Source organism: Schistocerca piceifrons, chromosome 2 (assembly GCF_021461385.2).
Source record: "Schistocerca piceifrons isolate TAMUIC-IGC-003096 chromosome 2, iqSchPice1.1, whole genome shotgun sequence".
NCBI lineage: Eukaryota > Metazoa > Arthropoda > Insecta > Orthoptera > Acrididae > Schistocerca > Schistocerca piceifrons.
In genome coordinates, this window is record NC_060139.1 from 37,589,118 (window position 1) to 37,604,400 (window position 15,283).

At 44.7% G+C, this 15,283-nt stretch overlaps 1 protein-coding gene across 1 annotated transcript in view; it reads right to left on the minus strand.

Moving 5' to 3' along the window:
- LOC124774197 (protein yellow-like) overlaps window positions 1-14,491 on the minus strand; it is a 63,901-nt gene extending 49,410 nt beyond the window's left edge. The window contains exons 1-2 of the mRNA XM_047249461.1: window positions 14,186-14,491; window positions 5,727-5,969 (exon numbers count right to left, since the gene is read on the minus strand). Coding sequence (XP_047105417.1) covers window positions 5,727-5,969; window positions 14,186-14,491 — 549 coding nt within the window. The remainder of the gene's footprint in view (window positions 1-5,726; window positions 5,970-14,185) is intronic.
- Window positions 14,492-15,283: the final 792 nt, after the last annotated feature.

Genomic DNA, 15,283 nt, shown 5'->3' on the forward strand with positions numbered 1-15,283 from the left:
AGGAGACAACGCTAAACATGACTAAAACGGTAAGCAACATTTTTTTTTCACATCAGTCTCATTACTTTATTGTCGAACCTCGTAGATTGTTGCTGCTGTGACTAGAATTAACCGTATCTTCACACACATCATGTTAAAGCTTTATATACACTCCTGGAAATTGAAATAAGAACACCGTGAATTCATTGTCCCAGGAAGGGGAAACTTTATTGACACATTCCTAGGGTCAGATACATCACATGATCACACTGACAGAACCACAGGCACATAGACACAGGCAACAGAGCATGCACAATGTCGGCACTAGTACAGTGTATATCCACCTTTCGCAGCAATGCAGGCTGCTATTCTCCCATGGAGACGATCGTAGAGATGCTGGATGTAGTCCTGTGGAACGGCTTGCCATGCCATTTCCACCTGGCGCCTCAGTTGGACCAGCGTTCGTGCTGGACGTGCAGACCGCGTGAGACGACGCTTCATCCAGTCACAAACATGCTCAATGGGGGACAGATCCGGAGATCTTGCTGGCCAGGGTAGTTGACGTACACCTTCTAGAGCACGTTGGGTGGCACGGGATACATGCGGACGTGCATTGTCCTGTTGGAACAGCAAGTTCCCTTGCCGGTCTAGGAATGGTAGAACGATGGGTTCGATGACGGTTTGGATGTACCGTGCACTATTCAGTGTCCCCTCGACGATCACCAGTGGTGTACGGCCAGTGTAGGAGATCGCTCCCCACACCATGATGCCGGGTGTTGGCCCTGTGTGCCTCGGTCGTATGCAGTCCTGATTGTGGCGCTCACCTGCACGGCGCCAAACACGCATACGACCATCATTGGCACCAAGGCAGAAGCGACTCTCATCGCTGAAGACGACACGTCTCCATTCGTCCCTCCATTCACGCCTGTCGCGACACCACTGGAGGCGGGCTGCACGATGTTGGGGCGTGAGCGGAAGACGGCCTAATGGTGTGCGGGACCGTAGCCCAGCTTCATGGAGACGGTTGCGAATGGTCCTCGCCGATACCCCAGGAGCAACAGTGTCCCTAATTTGCTGGGAAGTGGCGGTGCGGTCCCCTACGGCACTGCGTAGGATCCTACGGTCTTGGCGTGCATCCGTGCGTCGCTGCGGTCCGGTCCCAGGTCGACGGGCACGTGCACCTTCCGCCGACCACTGGCGACAACATCGATGTGCTGTGGAGACCTCACGCCCCACGTGTTGAGCAATTCGGCGGTACGTCCACCCGGCCTCCCGCATGCCCACTATACGCCCTCGCTCAAAGTCCGTCAACTGCACATACGGTTCACGTCCACGCTGTCGCGGCATGCTACCAGTGTTAAAGACTGCGATGGAGCTCCGTATGCCACGGCAAACTGGCTGACACTGACGGCGGCGGTGCACAAATGCTGCGCAGCTAGCGCCATTCGACGGCCAACACCGCGGTTCCTGGTGTGTCCGCTGTGCCGTGCGTGTGATCGTTGCTTGTACAGCCCTCTCGCAGTGTCCGGAGCAAGTATGGTGGGTCTGACACACCGGTGTCAATGTGTTCTTTTTTCCATTTCCAGGAGTGTACATGTGAATACTGTTATTTCCTCTATTTTGAACTTACGACCTCCACAACTCCATAAATTTTGAGGTCAAGGAAACATTAACCGATATGACAATCGAATGCTGCCCTTTAAATGTAAACAATAACGTATTTCCGTCATAATTCCTGTTCAGTCAATGGATTTCGCCCAACGGTTCTCTGTTGTGCGGACTCCATTCCTTTGCAATTTACGAAAAAAAAACCACCTATGCACTACTGCTTTAAGTTCTTCATTGAACTACAAACATTTTCCAACCATCGATTAATTTACTACGAAAGATGGAATTCGGAGGATGCCAAATCTAATAAAGACAGACTACAGATGTACCAAAAATTTGTGCTTCAGGCTCCTCAGTGTTCCTAGGCAACTGCATTTTCCTCATGAAAGATAATTTTCCGTTTCAGATCCAGGAATTGATTCATGACTTAAGTCTAGAAGGTCCAGAATACTTACGTATTATACCTCAGTTACTGATTTTTCCTTTTATTTTTTTTTACTTTTTGCAAGCTAATAGACAAAGAAATCTTTTTGATACCCCAGGAAACTCTGGTCGTAAGCTTTTCGGAAGATGAAAGAATAGAAGAAAGTATCCAAATCGGCGTTGAATGACTCGAGAGATTTTTGTTTCTAGAAATCAGTAAAAGTCGTGTGTCGAACGAGATTCTGGATTCTTTGAATTTCGTCACTAAGCCATCTGAAAACGTCTCAAGCCTCAGCCTTCCCATATCTGGTCCCCCGTTTATCAAATTCCGTAGAAGTTCTCCTGCAAATGATGCCTGTTGAGTGGGCCTTTGCACCTCTACAGAGTTTGGAGGATTAGGAATGAATTACTGGAAAGTTAAAACCGTATGGCGGACCGCCATTCATACTCAGATGATTAGTTGGTGAGAGCAGTCTCATCCAAAGTCGACTTCAAATGCGATTCACATTGTCAGCTTACCAGAAATTTCACTGAATAGTATACTCCGCTTGTGATACAATTGGCCTCATGCACTCATTAATTACACACAAATAACAAGTTATATCTGTGTTCTTGCACCTGTCTACCGTCAGAAAGTAAGCATGTAAGAGAGTTTATGTACTGTCGTCCTGGCAACATATATTTTGATGGATGTTACTATAAAATTATATTCAATATTTAACTAGTAGAAACTTTGAAATACGAAAACTTGTTGTCAATATAATTAGCTTCCAAACCATTTATTACAACTACATAATTTGTTTTTGTAAGTACGTTATTTAACTGACTGAAAATTATATACTTTATATTTACCCACGAGAAATTTCGGACAATGTTGCTAGCATGTATTGAGAAAGTAGATGTAAGCTAAAAGGTTTTGAGCTAAAAGGTTTGTGAGGAACAACTAGGTTAACAAATTATTTGTAGAAGTGAAAACTTGGCGTTGTTATAAGAGCATAAACCTTTATTATAGTATGAATTTTTAATAGAGTATGTAAGGCACCATATTTGGGAAAATTTTTATTTATTTATGTAGTTAGGAATAACTACTAAAATTTAGTGTGATTTGTAACACGTAAATGTCTACTACCAAGTTTATTAAAATTCATCAATTTAACTTGACACATATTCATTAGGAACTTTCTATCACTATGCAATGTCCATATACTCACATCGAGAGCGACCATGTTCTCTTAGGTAGGAAATACTGCTAAACAAATTACATTATCCATTACATTTGTTGTGGACGGTGTCGTTAGTTAAAATGGAAGAAAGTTTGGCGTCATTATGTTTTTAATTCCATTTCTATGCATGGCTATGGGTAACCATAATCAGGTGAATTCTTCCTTTACATTGCTGTTCTTAGTGGCAAGCGTAGGCGATTTGTTACTGTTCCATGTGCGGTGGTCGAGATGTTAGGTTGCAACTTGCACTGTTAATAACGAAATGAATTAGTTACACCAGTTATAGATGATAATTAAATGGACACCCTAGCTGCAATCAGGCGTTGATAGCGTTGATATACTTCAGTGGGGACATGTTGAAAATGTGTGCCCCGACTGGGACTCGAACCCGGGATCTCCTGCTTACATGGCACACGCTCTATCCATCTGAGCCACCGAAGGCACAGAGAATAGTACGCCTGCAGGAACTTATCCCTTGCACGCTTCCCGTGGGACGCACATTCCGTCATATCTAGTTAAAATATGGCTTCCCGGCCATTGACCTTCTTGTGCGAACGCTCACGCTATGCCCGAACTCGTACGGGACTTGGTAGATTAATCTGCCACGAGTAATGAGTATGATGGGCAAACATCTATTAGGCGCACTACGAACGTAGTGGTGTGGACATGTTGGGAATGTGGGTCTCACGGGAAGCGTGCAAGGGATAAGTCCCTGCAGGCGCACTATTCTCTGTGCCCTCGGTGGCTCAAATGGATAGAACGTCTGCAATGTAAGCAGGAGATCCCGGGTTCGAGTGCCGGTCAGGCCACACATTTGCAACATGTCCGCAGTGAAGTATATCAACGCGTGGTTGCACCTAGGTGGTCCATTTAATTATCATTTCATTCTAGCAAAGCTGCGTGGTCATCTACGGTAACTGTTCTTTCGGGAACAGGTACTACTGTCATATATAGTTATAGATGAGACGTGGGAAATAGTTTTAAGGTACAAAAGTGCTTACGATGCATGAGGAACAATATGTGTGCTGTATTATGATGCCGAAAGTCGCACGTGCTCCTCGCCGTGTGCGTCACACAATGTGTCTTTTGTAGCAGAGAAAGTATATTTTTTCGCCAAAATTGTTGTTCCAAGTCATGGAATGTTTACACAGTTGGCTTTAAAATTGTTAACGAAAATTATAGCTCCTTAGCTCACAAGCACGCACAATGCTGCATCAGTGACGTATAATTAAAAGCATGCACATATATTGTTCTCCTTGCACTGTAATTGTCTTTTATATCCTTAAAGAGCAACTCATTTGTAAGTGGCGTAGCTTATTCATTTTATTACTGGTAGTTCAAGTCGCAGCCTAACGTCTTGGTCGCCTCACATGTTCAAATGTGGGTGAAATCTTATGGGACTTAACTGCTAAAGTCATCTGTCCCTAAGCTTACACACTACTTAACCTAATCCTGAGGACAAACACACACACACCCATGCCCGAGGGAGGACTCGAACCTCCGCCGGGATCAGCCGCACAGTCCATGACTGCAGCGCCCTAGACCGCTCGGCTAACACCTCACATGCTACTGAAAGAAATCACCTACGTTTGCCAATAAAAACGACTGCATAAAGTATGCCTCCCACCTGATGATGTGGTTAATTATGGAAACATGAGGTGGTTGAAGTAATATTTTTGTTACTGAGCCGGCCGGTGTGGCCAAGCGGTTCTAGGCGCTTCAGTCTGGAGCCGTGCGATCGCTACGGTCGCAGGTTCGAATCCTGCCTCAGCATGGATGTGTGTGATGTCCTCAGGTTAGTTAGGTTTAAGTAGTTCTAAGTTCTAGGGGACTGATGACCTCAGATGTTAAGTCCCAAAGTGCTCAGAGCCATTTGTACCATTTTGTTACTGACGCAGAGCTATACATTTTTTCATTCAAAATGGTTCAAATGGCTCTAAACACTATGGGACTTAACATCTGAGGTCATCAGTCCCCTAGACTTAGAACTACTTAAAGCTAACTAACCTAAGAATATCACACACATCCATGCCCGAGGCAGGATTCGAACCTGCGACCGTAGCAGCAGCGCGGTTCCGGACTGAAGCGCCTAGAACCGCTCGGCCACAGCGGTCGACTTTCTTCATTCAAATTACAATAATTTTGAAGACAAAATCTTCTCGGGTTGACAGCTGAGTCAATGTGTTGTTCTCCAGCAACTTTTCAGCAAGTTTCTTACTTGCTACCTTCAGGCGAAGATGCGAAATAAGAAACTTGCTGAAAAGTTGCTGGAGAACAACACATTGACTCGTCTGTCAACCCGAGAAGTTTTTACCATCGTGATTCGCCGAGAAAGCCTGCATTCTCATACATTAATTTTATGTGTACATCGAGAGGTGAAACGTTACAAGCTCCAGAGAGAAATATTAATTCTGGTAGTAGTGCTCGACGTGTTTGGAAGAGAGACATTCAGAGCATCGGTTTCAGACTGGTGTTGCTGCTGTGTGCACTCACCTGGTCGGAGGGGATGACGTGTCGCATAATGAGCTGGTCGGTGCGCAGGTCGAAGAGGAAGATCTGCGCGGCGCACTGCTGGCGGATTTTGTCGATGGCGTTGGTGACGCCCGAGTCGAGCACCCAGAGCCGGCCGCAGGGGTCGACGTGCATGCGGTACACCGACGTCAGACCCACGCAGTCTTCACGGCCGTGCCAGTCCCAGCTGGGGTACGGCCGAAGCGCCGGCGACTGCGAGCCAGCCTGCAAAGCGCCCACACTCCTCAGCTCGATGACCCCAGTGCACTGGCCGCTCCATTCAAGTTATTCTGACCACCTGCGTGTACCGAGGAGGCGTTGGTGGTCTATCAGGGAGAGCACTAGACTCTACCGCTGGAGGTCGAGGATTCAATCCAGGATTCCAGTCCCTCCAAGGTGGACCCACGTCCTCTCAGCCTGCTAGCAAATTCGGGACTGAGGTGCTTTCCTGGGGATACAAGGTGTTCGAGTGCTATGACAAACCAAAGTCTCAACTCCACCAGCAGTCAGGCCAGAAGCCCATTCATGGTTTGAGCTCCACAGTCTTTGCCCTTGACTTAATTTTAGGGAAAATACCGGCTGTCTCAGGTATCAACTAGAAATAACTCAGACAAGTGCTAGTAGGTTTCTACGAGCGTGTGCAGCCATGTTTACACAGCTGTTGAAGAGAGGGTTGCAGACAATCAGTGCTAACAGACAATCGATTTGGCTCCATAGATGCTTAAGTGGCTTAAGATGTGGTACTTTGGGGGCCAAGGAGGTACTCTGAAAGCTTTGTAACGTCGGAAACGCATATCCTCCTATTTCCATCTATTGCACTAGAATTTTTTTCCTTATATATATATATATATATATATATGCATTTATGTCGATGTGTAATTGGTTTGTTTTATAAATGTTATTTGTATTTTTATGCTGGGTCTGGCCTAGGGAAAACTATGCTATCGAACGACTACATCGATAGGTCGTGTGGAGAACCGAAGTGTTTAGGATCTTTGGTAGTGTTAACTCGCGCTTTCGGGGTTTGGCAGCGTGTAATTGCGCTCGACTTGCTATGATAGTTTCTGACCCTGTGTTGCGGACGGGAAGCTTTAGCTGGCGCACATCAAGAGCCCGTTTCGCCTGGTGACCGAGTCGAGAAGAAGGCGCGCCAACATCCAGCTTCTGCAACAGCGATGGCCGACAATGAGTGACTGTCGCCACCTCCCCGATCGACGACTGGAAACCTTCAATCAACCAACAAGGAAGACTAAAAGCACGTAAAGTTTTAGAACTGTATGGCAGACCTCAGCTTTTCAAACTGTTGGATCACAAAGTTACAGCAACTTAGCATGAACTTTTGTTGCTCATTGTCCCAATTGCATTACCAAGCGGGGTCCCTTCCTTTTCTGGAATGAACCCGAGTGTCGTTGAAATTCATACGCCAGGATTAAAGTAATATTCCATTTCGCTGCTTTAATTTCAAAGTTCATTTGACGTATTGATACCTGGCTACAATATTTAGATTACATATGCAGAAATTAAGAGTGCGAGTCTTGTTACCATATTTTAGCTTACCTGTGACTGCAGCTCAGCTTGGTACGAACTAAATTTTACTATTGTTAATTGTTCAGAATCATTTAATTCAAGTTCAAAGTTAAATCTCTTATTTCTAAATTGCGTAGATTCGAGTAGCTTTTGAAATGATTGTTGAGGTAGCTCTGAGCACTATGGGACTTAACTGCTGTGGTCATCAGTCCCCTAGAACTTAGAACTACTTAAACCTAACTAACCTAAGGACATCACACACATCCATGCCCGAGGTAGGATTCGAACCTGCGGCCGTAGCGGTCACGCGGCTCCAGACTGTAGCGCCTAGAACCGCACGGCCACAACGGCCGGCAGAGGTAGCCCAAGACTAACCTTATTTTATTGATTTTCGTAGTGCTTCAGAATGAAAGCTCACTATTAACTTCAGTCACTAAATTAACTTTCAGTTTTCCGGTTTTATTAATTCTTTTGTTAAATTAAGTCAGAGTGTAGCGAAAGTTGTTACTTCTGACAAACATTCAATTTTCACACAACACATGTCAACCTTCAGTTGCCACACTTTTAGTGCTAATTATATGTGCATTAATCTTTCATTTTCAGTTATTATAGTAGTTGTCCATAGGACTGGCGACCGTAGTTTTCCCCAAATCTCAAGTATCTCACTGACGCCAATTAATTGTTAACGTAACCGACCGCACATTTGCTTTCTTTATTAATTTTACCCTTTTCTCAAAATTAATTTCCACCAATTTCATTTGCATTTTTCATTTAGATGTAACCCTTTCCTCCCTCTTTACCGACAAATTAACTTCGGTGACGATTGCTTTTCCCAAATTTCCATTAGATGCACGCGGTTTAATTTTTCACTGTCATTGAGGTCGATAAGTGAGGTGGAGGTTACAGCTTGATTCCGAACTTCTAGGCGTGTGGGGATTGTGTATTATGTATTGAACCGGGGACCTAGAAACGACGGAGAGACTTCGTCCCGCCGTACCCTTCAGCGGTTCACAACCCCACAACAGGCTACAGCAGTCCACCCACCCCACCGCCACCCCACACCGAACCCAGGGTCATTGCGCTGTTCGGCCCCCAGTGGACTACCCGGGAACGTCTCATACCAGATGAGTGTAGCCTCAAATGTTTGTGTGGTAGAATGATTATTGTGTACGCGTACGTGTGGACAGTGTTTGCGCAGAAATCGCGGACATAGTGTAATTGTGGCTGAATAAGGAGAACCAGCCCGCATTCGCCGAGGCAGATGGAAATCCGCCTTAAAAACCATCCAGAGGCTGGGTGGCACACCGGACCTCGACATTAATCCGCCGGGCGGATTCGTGCTGGGGACCGGCACGCCTTTCTCGCTCGGGAAGCAGCGCCTTAGACCGCGCGGCTAACCGGGCGGGATCGTGTGATGATACTTTCAACCATGTGGAAATGCACATTATCATGTTGGAAGAGCCATTGCTTCACAGAGAAAACTGTCTTGAGCACACGCGAATGAAATTATCTCTGAGTAAGCATTCGCAACCTAATAGCCCGAGAGTTCCTTTCAGATTGAATAACAATCAAATAAAATGTTTCCAAAACTTAACCCTGACCAGAGTGCTAACATCTCTCTCTTTCTTTTGTATGAGTCACGTAAGCTGTAACACTCCTTTTGTTTCGTGAATGGTTAGACATATCGGAAAGCGGTTACAGATAATGTTAGAGCGTCGAGGGGCACGTATTTTTTTTAATGGAACCGTATACTTTTTATAACTACATTCGATAGCTCTTGAGAAGACAATTATAGTGATACGGCGTTTGTTAATGTTGACGATGCGACCTGTCGCATAAACAGCATCGGCATTAGCTGTGCAAACACCGCCAAATAGAGCTCTCGTACTAAGCTGTGTTAATTACCAGCACATCTACATCTACGTGATTACTCTGCTATGCACAATAAAGTGTCTGGCAGAGGGTTCAATGAACCACCTTCATGCTCTCTCTCTACCGTTCTACTCTCGAACGGCACGCGGAAAAACGAGCACTTAAATTTTTCCGTGCGTGCCCTGGTTCTCTTATTTTATCGTGATGATCATTTCTCCCTATGTAGATGGATGGCAACAGAATGTTTTCGCAATCGGAGGAGAGAACTGGTGATTGAAATACCATGAGAAGATCCCATCGCAACTAAAAACGCCTCTGTTTTAATGATTGCCACTCCAATTCACGTATCATGTCTGTGACACTATCTCCCCTATTTCGCGATAATACAAAACGAGCTGCCCTTCTTTGTACTTTTTCGATGTCATCCGTCAGTCCCACCTGATGCAGATTCCACACCGCACAGCAGTACTCCACAATAGGGCGGACAAGCGTGGTGTAAGCAGTCTCTCTGGTAGACCTGTTGTACCTTCTAAGAGTTCTGCCAATGAATCGCAGTCTTTGGTTTGCTCTACCCACAATATTATCTATGTGATTGTTCCAATTTAGGTTATTTGTACTTGTAATCCCTAAGTATTTAGTTGAATTTACAGCCCTCAGATTTGAGTGACTTATCGCGTAATCGAAATTTAGCTGATTTCTTTTAGTACTCATGTGAGTAACTTCGCACTTTTCTTTATTCAGGGTCAATTGCCACTTTTCGCACCATACAGATATCTTATCTAGCTTATTTTGCAAGTCGTTTTGGTCATCTGATGACTTTACAAGACGGTAAATGACAGCATCATCTGCAAACAATCCAAGACGGCTACTCAGATTGTCTCCTATGTCGTTAATATAGATCAGGAACAGTAGAGGGCCTATAACACTTCCTTGGGGAACGCCGGATATTACTTCTGTTTCACTCGATGACTTTCCATCTATTACTACGAACTGTGACCTTTCTGACAGGAAATCACGAATCCCGTCGCACAACTGAGGTGATACTCCGTAGGCACGCAGTTTGGTTCTAAGACGCTTGCGATGAACGGCGTCGAAAGCCTTCTGGAAATCTAAAAATATGGAATCAATTTGACATCCCCTGTCTATAGCACATTTGCTTGCGTGTCTGCACTGCAGGCCGCTCATTTCTGCTTTAACATTCGTTAGGTGCAGACATATACTTCAATGAGGAGAAGTTGGATATACCACTTTACGGTAATGTAAAAGAAATGTAGTAAAAACAGTACAGCGATATAGGGCTATCTATCCCGATCGCCAGTGTCCGACACTCCAGGCAGTCGCACGAATTATTTAGGCGCTAGCGCGGACAGGCTGCTTGAACGCCAAAAAAGAGGAAAAGGAAGAAGACTGCGACTGACCGACAACACGAAGAAGCTGTTCTAGCTATGACGCTAATGAATCCGCTCAGTGGTACGAGACGTATAGCCAAGGAATGTGGAATCGGGCAGACGTATAGTGTCATTCGGATCCTGCATCGACAGGATTTCCATCCCTATTACCTGCCACTACGTCACGCACTCGACCACCGTGATTTCGAACGTCGTACAGAATTTTGTCGCACTGCACTTCAGCAACTGAGAGAGGACACTACGTTTTTCCAGCTTGTGCTCTTAACCGATTAAGCAGCGTTATTAACCACGCCATTGTAAATATGCTTAACATTCACTACTGGGCAGCCGAAAATCCACAACGGCTTCGTCAGGTGCAACATCAACGACCGTGGAGCGTAAATGTATGGTGCGGCATCATATGAAATTACATTATGGGACCTTACCTCGTCTCAGGCATTCTAAATGGACATTCGCACGAACAATTTCTGACGAACATTCTGCTGGTTCTTCTAGAAGAAGTACCACTGGGTATTCGACAGTGTGTGTGGCTGCAGTACCACGGTTGTCCAGCTGACTCGTCCCGTGTTGCAACGTAAATACGGAATGAGAACTTTCTTGGACGTTGGATAGAACGAAATTGTATTCTCAAATGGCCTGCGAGGCCCCCTGATTTGACTCCTCTTGATTTCCTTCTTTGGGGAGCACTCGAAGGTGCAGTCTACGACGAAGCCCAACTACGCCAGACGATATGTATCGTCGAATCGCCAGTGCATGCTCTATCATGCTATCTTCTGTAATTTCATGTATTCATAGTTGTTTCTAACGGCGGTTGCGAATTTGCCTTTCAGTCCATGGCCTACAGTTTGAACAAATGCTTAACTAAAGAGAAAAGTTTTTTTTTGTAAGACAAAATTTATGTTACGTGATTTGGGTGGTTACCAAATCATTGTTAGTAAATTGTTTCATTTACTTGTGTACGAAATTTCATTGCAATGTCAATAAGTCGGCAACGTGTATTGCACGCAACTGGTAACACTGTCATTAGACACCTACGTTCAGCATAAAATGACGTTTCCTTAAGAAGAAGAATTTTCTTTCGATATACAGGTGATCACCAAAGTATGTTCGATAAAATATTTAGATCAACGAATGTATCCCATGTGATATAATTTAGAGCAGTGCAGGTAGAGACAGTTGTTCGACAGCTTGTATTTTACCTCTGAGAAGGACACAGCCACGTACAGGCAAACATAGGTCAAATCTTCCTTCTGACATTTAGATTTTTAATACAGTAGTTGCTTTCTGCAGCGTATAAGGCTTCTTTATTTGTGAAGAATAAGCAGTTGATTTCTCCGTTTCAACTCCCATAAATCTGGGGGAATACACAAATGTGAAATAGTTTTTCTAAGCCCTTTGTGATACGCTAGATTCTAGCCTATGCCGTATTTCCATTTACAACATTCGTAGGTGAACCTGCATATAGGTCATAAGTTGGTCCAGGGGGAAATTAAGCTTTATTCGTGTAGCACAGTCCCACCTTACGTATACAACTACGCAGCCCTCAAGAGCTATCGAATGCAGTTATAAAAAGTATACGATTTTATTTAAGAAAAATACACTTGTATCAATATTTTCGTTGAAACTTTTCGTTAATACCAGCGCTAAAAACATCAACCAAAAAAAAAAAAAAAAAAAAAAAAAAATACGTGCTCCTCGACGCTCTAACCTTTGCCGAAAATCGCGTTTCGATTTGTGTAACCGTCTGACGATAATAGTGATCAATGTAAAATCTTTTACATCAGCCCATATGTCTGCTATAGGTACATATACTTGTACGACTGTGGTAGATCTTGGCTTTGTGTCTAAGTTGGCTACAATAATGCGTTCAGTATGTTGTTCGTAGTAGTTCATTTGCATCCATATTTTATTATTCATTCTTAGGCCTACTCCTGCATTAACCCTATTTGATTTTGCGTTGACAACCCTGTAGTCACCTTGAAACTTCCCCTTTTGAACAATTACAAATGACTGTGCTTAACCTGACACACAATATTTTTTAGCGCAACGCAATCTGACTTTCAAAATTCCCTACAAAAGAATGGCCCTGACTAACATTAAACTATACCTTTCACAAATCACTTACCTCACAAAAATCTTCGCTGCTCAAGCTACTGCAATACAGCGAGCGCCACTACTGCCAGCTAAATAAAAGATTCAAACTATGGAAGGCACTAACTACTGATAGGGATAGTTAGCAAATGAAAGATATTAATAGAGATCAAACAATGTATTTACCTTGATATCATCATATATAAATATAGCAGTTCATGACAAATTTCAAAACTCCGCCATCTCTCTCCCCACATCCACCACTGCTGGCGGCTCACCTCCAACTGCGCAACGCTACGCGCTGTTCACAGCCAGCTGCCTAACACTACAATGGCGAGTATTACAACAATGCAAAGCAGCCACAGACTGCACACAGCACAGCCAGTGATTTTCATACAGAGGTGGCGTTACCAATAAAAAAACCTAAACAGCCTACTTACAACCTAATCAGAAATTCTTTTCTTCCTACAGCCATACTCCTCTAATTTCCTATACATCAATTTCTCTTATCAAGTTCTTTCCGATCTCTAACATTCCCATTTTAGACCAGTAGGATGCTGGCTTGTTTTTCTAGGTGACAACATCTTTCTGAGCGGAGGAATATTTTAGTTCCAGATTTAGATAGAAGATGCTATCATCATTAAGCCATGTAGTAGAGGTGCATGCCCTTCCCCATGTTTTCAGCCATATGCATTGCCAGAGTAGCAGGGCCATTTTGTTAAATGTTATAAGACCAGATTAGCCAGTCACCCATACTCTTGCCCCTGCAACCACTGAAACTAGGGGTTTGTCTGGCCCCTGCACGGGTACCTGTCAAATGATGTTGGTCCTACAGCAGTACTATCTAAATCATTGATGTATGCAAGTCACCAAAATACAGCATTGTTGATGATTCGTGTGTGGCTGTATGTCTTAGTACATATAAATGTGGTGATAAACTAGTTTCTTCACTTTTAAATCAATACTTGCTATACTTATGTGCACTGGAAACGGAGCTGAAATGAGGTACTTTATTAATTGTGGGGTGTTGAGTTTCCAGTTATGCTGGTGATCAAATTGAAGTTGAAAAAATGGAGCCATATCTACTTGTCGCATTTCGTTGTTTGAATACATTATTCCTACAAGTTCAGTTGTTCTTCGTAAAATATGAAAGTAAATTTAGTGAATCTTGTCCAAAATTTAATCATAACCCATTTGTCTCGTATGAGCTATGATTATTTTATTGGCCAATCTTCCATTTTGAGCACTGCTGCTGTTTTCTTTTCATATGTTTTTATCGTTCGGAAAAGGCCATTCTTTGCATCTTCCGTCAGTTCAAGACGAAAATAAATAATGTTTCGTGAATATAGCAAAGGACGCACAATGGAACAATGAAGCACAGCGAGTCTGACTGTATTAAATTTGAATTGTTCAAAAAACTGACGCTACTGTTTCGTGTATAACAGATGACACTGTAACTGTGGTTGGAATGGAACGGTAGTAGCAGAGCCGCCATTTACGTACAGTAAACTTAACAAAGTCGTGCCGAGTGCCGATACGCACCTTGGCCGGGTCCCTGGGGATGGTGGCCAGCGTGGCCGGGATGCCGTCCTTCCAGCGGGGCACGCTCACGAAGATCCGGTCGCCGTACACGTCGAGCCCCAGCGGGAGCGCGTTGCGGCGCACGTAGCGCCCGGAGGCCGCCATCTGCTGGCGCGCCAGCTCCGACGGGAACTCGAAGTCGATCTGGCGCCACTGGTAGAGGGTGCGCAGCGGCGGCGGCGGCGGCGTCGCCACCCGCGACTGCGTCCAGGGGTCGTCCTGGGCCAGCGGCTGGGGGCGCTGGTGGGGCAGCAACCGCAGGCCCATCGCCGTCAGCGCCGTGATCAGCGGTAGCAGCCGGGACGCACCGGAACCATCTGTACAGGGAAGCAGTCTGTTGCAGAACTGCTAGTACCTGCTACTCGTGATGTTTCTGAAGGGTCGTCATCTTCTAACCAGTGCCAGTCTCTTCTGCACCTACATCGGACGAAAATATGGAAACGCCGTGAGAAATGCATGTTGTTGTTGTGGTCTCCAGTCCAGAGACTGGTTTGATGCAGCTCTCCATGCTACTCTATCCTGTGCAAGCTCCTTCATCTCCCAGTACCTACTGCAACCTACATCCTTCTGAACCTGTTTAGTGTATTCATCTCTTGGTCTCCCTCTACGATTTTTACCCTCCACGCTGCCCTCCAATACTAAATTGGTGATCCCTTGATGCCTCAGAATATGTCCTACCAACAGATCCCTTCTTCCTGTCAAGTTGTGCCACAAATTTCTCTTCTCCCCAATTTTATTCAATACCTCCTCACTGGTTATGTGATCTACCCATCTAATGTTCAGCATTCTTCTGTAGCACCACATTTCCAAAGCTTCTATTCTCTTCTTGTCCAAAGTATTTATCGTCCGCATTTCACTTCCAATATACCATATTACTCCCCACTCTTTTCGCTACAAAACCCTATTTTTCGACATAATCTCCGTTCAGTACGACCACCTCCCACCTCACAGGGAGGGCCAGCATTCCCGCATGGTACCACTGTACTGGTAGACGTCGGAGATGATGTCTTGCTACATCAGTAACCTCCAAAACATCCACGCACTGCTTACCGCGGAATG